Source organism: Triticum aestivum, chromosome 4B, assembly GCF_018294505.1.
Source record: "Triticum aestivum cultivar Chinese Spring chromosome 4B, IWGSC CS RefSeq v2.1, whole genome shotgun sequence".
NCBI classification, from domain to species: Eukaryota; Viridiplantae; Streptophyta; class Magnoliopsida; order Poales; family Poaceae; genus Triticum; species Triticum aestivum.
The window spans coordinates 18,973,908-18,980,169 of record NC_057804.1 but is presented as its reverse complement, the minus strand read 5'-3'; the positions used below and the strand labels follow the sequence as shown (position 1 = coordinate 18,980,169).

At 45.3% G+C, this 6,262-nt stretch overlaps 1 protein-coding gene across 1 annotated transcript; it reads right to left on the bottom strand.

Annotated features, from left to right (window-relative positions):
• Positions 1–364: 364 nt before the first annotated feature.
• LOC123090653 (poly [ADP-ribose] polymerase tankyrase-1) lies at positions 365–6,196 on the bottom strand. The gene is made up of 13 exons (XM_044511968.1): positions 5,656–6,196; positions 5,466–5,537; positions 5,024–5,191; positions 4,372–4,503; positions 3,727–3,866; positions 3,512–3,637; positions 3,248–3,373; positions 2,874–3,020; positions 1,693–1,791; positions 1,508–1,606; positions 1,199–1,369; positions 1,011–1,090; positions 365–683 (listed from the first exon to the last, which is right to left on the bottom strand). The coding sequence occupies exons 1-13, from the start codon at positions 6,179–6,181 to the stop codon at positions 614–616; spliced, it is 1,956 nt and encodes a 651-aa protein (XP_044367903.1). The 5' UTR covers positions 6,182–6,196; the 3' UTR covers positions 365–613.
• Between the last annotated feature and the right edge of the window lie 66 nt (positions 6,197–6,262).

Here is a 6,262-nt window from a genome sequence, read left to right as displayed (position 1 = left end):
GTTATAGGTACGTTCATTTTTGTCCATTTTTGTGACAAGTAATTCCAAACGGACCCAGGTTGAAGCTACTCCCTCCGTTCGGAATTACTTGTCTCGGAAATGGATGTATCTAGAACTAAAATACATCTAGATACATCCATTTCTATGACAAGTAATTCCGAACGGAGGGAGTATTAGAAAAACTATTCAGAGCGTCCAGCAATTCAAATACCCACCCAACTCAACCACTCATCCAAATAATCATCCTTATAAATTCTTCTCAACCATGCAATGCAGGAGAGCCGAGCCAATGTGGCTAACTGAAAGAAATTCAAAACGGCCTAGGGCATTTGAAGACGGATTTGGACGAACCAAACACAGATGATAAAACAAGTTCAATCCAAAGCATCCACCACCAGAGTCTAGCAAAATACAGTACCATCCATGCTCCAAACAGATCGTCAAAGCACCGTACTAATTCAAAGCGCTCGCATAGCAACAGCGCGGCATTTCTAAGGAACTGAGCACGACTTCGCCATACGGCTAAGACAAAAAAGAGATCAGCAGTTTGGCCAGACGTAAACAAGCACGCAATGAGAGGCCTGGAAGGGAACCACTGAGCACGCCCACATCCCTAATCAGAGTCCGATGAGCTGCCGCTTTGCCCAGCGCCAAGTTCCGCCTTCATTGCCACGACCGCCTCCCTGAAAAATGGCGCAACAAACCGTTATCATCGAGCCCTCCAATGGTGGCCAGGGTTCAATTCAAACTGTGCAAACTTCAGCCTATTCCAAAGTAAGTATGTTGCAACCAGATATACGCCATATATATAAGAATGCACACGATGCATGACACTAACGGTACACAACGACAGTGTACAAGCAATACCAAAATAGTGACAGAGCTACATGCACGTGGAGTTAAAAACAGGTTCTATTTAAGCAGTCCTTGGAACTAGAAGACGTGTTCAGGAAAAGAAAGGCAAAGATGGAAATACTCCACGTTGCAAGGTTAAGCGGAAAGAGTAATACCAAAATGCTTCATGCAACTCCTCATTTGATGGATCCAGTTTCACCGCAGCCATGTACGCATCGCATGCTTCCTTGTGGTCCTAATGATTTAAAAAAAACACGAAGCACATCATTGTCAGCATGGGGAGATGGGGTTTGAAATGTAAAACAGCGAGTTAAAAGGCTAGCCATGTGTGGTTTTGTCTGACCTTGAGCGCTGTTAAGGCAGCTCCTTTCCGGCAGTAACCCTTTGGCCAATCAGGCCGCAGCCTGATGCAAGCATCAGCATCCACCAGAGCATCATGTGCTTCACCAATCCTTAGATGGCATAGGCTCCTGTTTGAATAGAGCGTCGCATCTTTAGGATCCACTTTGATTGCCTGCGTCAAACCAAATCCCAAGCACGATCCGTTATCCCAGAATCAAACCACTCAAAACTCAAAAGGACAGAGTGTATACATCCATGCCCAACAGCCAACTATGTTGCCAAAAAAAGTGGAACAGCTGCAACAACATACCTCGCTGTAGAATTTTGATGCACCGGCATAGTCCTTTTCCTCTACTGCTTTTGCACCAAGTGATTTCAGCTCAGCCTTCTTATCTTGAACTACCTTCTCCTACACCATTAAGAGAACACATTTATATCCACAGTACCCATTTGATGCAGCTTTAATAGTGTGCTAGATGTGCAAGATATACATACCTCGGAAGAGGACTTCCGTGGACTGGCATCCTCTTTCCGCTTAACCTTGCTGCCCTTATCACTTTGCTTAACCTTGCTGGCCTTATCACATTGCTTACCCTGAATCATGATGGTTAACCATGTTAATGAGTACAAAACATGTAAGTTAACAAACATGGAGAAGCTCAATTAAACAACTTTTATAGAAGTAAGAACAGCAATCCTTAAGCCCTCTCTTCAGAGCAACAATTTTATCACTTCAATTTGTAAGCATGTTTAGTTACAAACAATTGGACTGCCCTAAACGTGGTACTTCCATCTCCATGCAATGGCACTGGCAAAATTGTGCAATGAGAACACCTAAAAACCAGTAAATAATGGCAAATGAATATGCTCACCAAAACATACTTCACTGGCTTGCAGTGAGTAATACCATGATGCTATCTCCATGGAACAACCTATTAAAGTTCTGTTTCATGCAACCAGTTAATAGGATTATGTTTCTATTTTGTATTTACTATTTTGCTTCCCTATTGATCAGAGTTTCACAATATATGTATTCAGGACTTCCTGAATTTACTTGCCAGACTAAACTAGTCAACTTTGTCCAACTGATGGTTCCGCACTACAGTTTCTACATACTCCCTCCGTCCCAAAATTCTTGTCTTAAATTTGTCTAGATACGGATGTATTTAACACTCCCTCCGTCCGGAAATACTTGTCATCAAAATGGATAAAAGGAGATGTATCTAGACATATTTTACTTCTAGATACATCACTTTTTATCCATTTTGATGACAAGTATTTTCGGACGGAGGGAGTACTAAAATGTGACTTGATACATCCATATTTAGACAAATTTAAGACAAGAATTTTGGGACGGAGGGAGTACTAAAATGTGACTTGATACATCCATATTTAGACAAATTTAAGACAAGAATTTTGGGACAGAGGGAGTATTTGTTATTTACTCCCTCCGTTCCAAAATACTTGTCATGGATTTAGTACAGATTTGACCTAAAACCATGCCAAGTATTTTGGCACGGAGGGAGTAGCTGCTAGGCAGACTCTGGAAAAAGAATATTACACCGTAACAAACGAATAGCATTCACCTTATTTCACACATATCTCATAAACAGGAGAAACATAAGGTTCTACAGATTGCAACATCAAAATAAATGAACTTCAAATTGAGTTTGTACCTTTTCCTTCAAGTGTTTTGCGTGAGTAATGATTCCATCAACACTCCAGTTTGACACACGTTGAATGGGTTTAGTGTATGGAAATAGAATCTCCACGAGCTCTCTTCTTCCAGAGTCTGCAGCAATTTCTATTGGTGTCGTACCGTTCTGTTGTGTACAGGAGGAAAGTATTTAGGATAATCGCAATATGTGTGAACAGAGACATAGCATACATTCAATTAATAACAAGTGTGATATAGTAAAGCAGCAATAATTAAGACATTCCCACATACTCCAACAGTTACCAACACGACATCATCACCACAAGTCTCAGTTTAGAAGTGCCAAGGATAATATTAATCAAGAAAAGCAAGTCGCAAAAGTCAAAAACTTACATAGTTGCTTGGAATATTGGCATCTGCACCGACCTCCAACAAGTACTGGACACATTCAGTTAAGTCTTTGCTGGTTGCTATCACCAATGGAGTATCAGGAGTTGTACAGTTCAAACCAGCACCAGCCTGTGGATGCAACCGGTGTAATAAATGAATGTGTGTTGATATTTACACTTCACATAAAATTCAGAAATCCAGTACAAAAGCCACACTAGATTCCCCGCAGCAGTCAAGATAAAAAGAAGATGAAATTGGTTACCATACCTTGACAAGTAGCTTCATGCACTTCAAAGCAGCAGACACAGAAATTTTTCCAGCGACAGAAATAATATCAGCACAAAGAACTGCAGCAGTCATGGGTGCTCCTAAATCTGAAAAAACCCTGTTTGGCTACAGGTATTTGCGCAACAGAGTCAGTTCCCATGAAAAAGCAAAATAATTCTACAGATACAGAATCAAAACATTAAGCTACTTATTACATCTGCATCATGCTGCAATAAAGACTGGACGATGCCATAATTCCCATCCGACACAGCCACGTGTAGTGGCGTCCCTTCACAAGAGGATATATCAGCACTAGCTCCTTTGGATAGCAACAGTCGTACCAGCCCATCGTTTCCTAAGAAAAATGAGAAGTAAAGTATATTAATTACAATGAATACTAAGTTGTTTTAGACAATTCTTATTTTAGGACAATGAACCAAACAGTAACACAGATCATAAGATCAGGACTACACTATTCAATTGAATAAAGTGATGTATTTTGAGGACAGAGATACACAAACACAGTGCACATGACAAGCTTCACGTACAAACATATAAGATCAGGCAGAGGTAATAAAATACTAGAGAGTATAAACATATAAGAGGTAATAAAATATATCCAAGAGGCACGTTATACATGTCATAGTGCTTAGATGCAACAAACCGTCATGCTTTGAGTACAAAGTACAAACATATAAATATGCAGTCTAAAAACAAATAGCATGGCCGGCCACTACTCATTGGTAACCAGATCAGGCAGGGCCTCTGACAGAGAAAATGAGTAATAAGTGACAAAAAAATTATGCAGCGACAAAATAGTAAAGATACAAATGTAAATAGGTGCTGAAAGAGAGAACCACCTTTCTTTGTAGCATAGTGCAGAGGAGAAAAGCCAACACTATCTTGCTTATTCAGATTAGCACCTTTGTCAAGCAAATACCTCACAGCAATTGCTTTACCACGCGCCACCGCGCAAGCCAAGGGTGTCATGCCTGCCCAGGGCATTCAAAACAATCAAATAACTCAGATCACAGGCATCTTTGGCAGACAAACACAAGATAATGTCAGTGAGGCATAAAAGTTCTACAAATGCACCATCGCATACCGGACCGCAACTACAACTTCAACACATAACAATCCACACATCAGCACAACGTATTTACATTGCAAAATGGACCTCTGCCCATCAGTAATTTACAAGAAATGCATATTTGAGGCAATATCAGAAGCAGAAACCACAGATACCACGTCGCAGCTGTATATGGACAAGGCACTATTCTGCTTATTAACAATAAAATTGCCATTCAAAAGCTAGCATATATATTACTAATTTAAAACATGGGCATTCATTTAGCTGTGCAAAATGCAAAGTCGCCTGAGAAAATGCATGCACGAAATTAAGAGCCTGCAGTGCAGGTTACACATGTGCAGCAAACAATTTACACATAGAGATGAGCCCACACAGTATACAGCATTCAATCTGGCACTTGAGGAAGCAGCAGGGGCATATACCCGAATCATTGTTGGCATCGGCATTGATGTCGAACCCAAGCTCCTCCACCAGGTACTTGCAGGTGTCCATCCTCCCCGTGCCGGCCGCCTCGTGCAGCGGCCCGTAGTCCTCCATCTCCTCGGCGTCCGACGAGTCGCTGTCGCTCGCATTCACGCTGTCCACCATCCCTACATACAAAACCCAGATTTCCCACAGGAGCCGCGTCAAGGCGCAGGTTTTTTTTTTCTGAGAGGTAAAATAAATCTTGCAGTTTTCACGGTTTCGCGTGGCTGACTCGTGGGCCCCGAAGCAAACATCAAGGGACCCAAGAGACGATTCACGGCGCTAACGATTGACCACACAATGTTGGGCGAGAGCCCTGGGAAAACCCAAACCCTAGCGAGGAGGAGGGAGAAAGGAGGGGCATTTCGGAGGGGGGGGGGGGGGGGGGGGGGTGCTCACTCATGGCGCGGTCGGGGTCGACGACGTCCGAGGACTCGATGACGCGCTTAATCGCCTCCGACTGCTCGCTGTCTGGAAGCCAAAAAAAAAAAACAAGAGCCCGCCATTAGAGACCTCGGACCTCTACTCGGGGGACAGATCGGAGGGAGGGAGAGGGCGACGGGTATCGGAGGCGGCGCGACGGACGTACTCATGCGGCGCATCCCGAGGTGGGCGCCCATGAGGTTGACGCCGGCCGAGATGTAGTCCTTGCTCCCCGACGCCGCCGCCGCCGCTCCGGCCGACCCGCCCCCGCGGGGCCGGACGGCGCGGCGCCTCCCCTTGGCCATGGCGCGCGGCCGCAGGCAGAACCCTAGAGCTCGGTGAGTGAGGGAGTGGTCTGGGTAGGTGGGGTTGATTCCGGCGTGTGGGGGCGGAGGCGGAGGCTTCGGGAAGGTGGCCGCTGCCGCTGCGTGCTTTATGGGATGGGATGGGATGGGAGGGGAGGGGAGGGGCAGGGGCGGGAACGTGGGAGGGAGATGGGCTCGGGAGCGCGGGATGCGGGGGATCGGGCGCCGCGTGGCGGATCCGACGGCCGCGATCGAGCCGGTAGCAGGTGCGGGAGGGGTATCCGCTACGCGGCACCGGAAGTGGTGGCTCCTGCTCGGGGGGTTTTGAAATGGAAATGCTAGGCGCACATCCACAGCTTCCCCGCATGGAGTAGCATTCAACTCCATGGTCAGGTCAGCGGCAAGCTGGGGCAGCGGATCCGGAGCGGCAGGCTCAATCATGGACGCTCGAAGCACGGGCAGGGAAGT

Excerpts from the sequence above, each read along its gene's own strand:
- LOC123090653 (XM_044511968.1), bottom strand. The coding sequence starts at position 6,181 with ATGGAGTTGAATGCTACTCCATGCGGGGAAGCTGTGGATGTGCGCCTA. Across the intron at positions 3,867-4,371 it reads GCACTATGCTACAAAGAAAG|GAAACGATGGGCTGGTACGA; the intron begins GTGGTTCTCTCT and ends CATTTTTCTTAG. Across the intron at positions 1,607-1,692 it reads CACGGAAGTCCTCTTCCGAG|GAGAAGGTAGTTCAAGATAA; the intron begins GTATGTATATCT and ends TTAATGGTGTAG.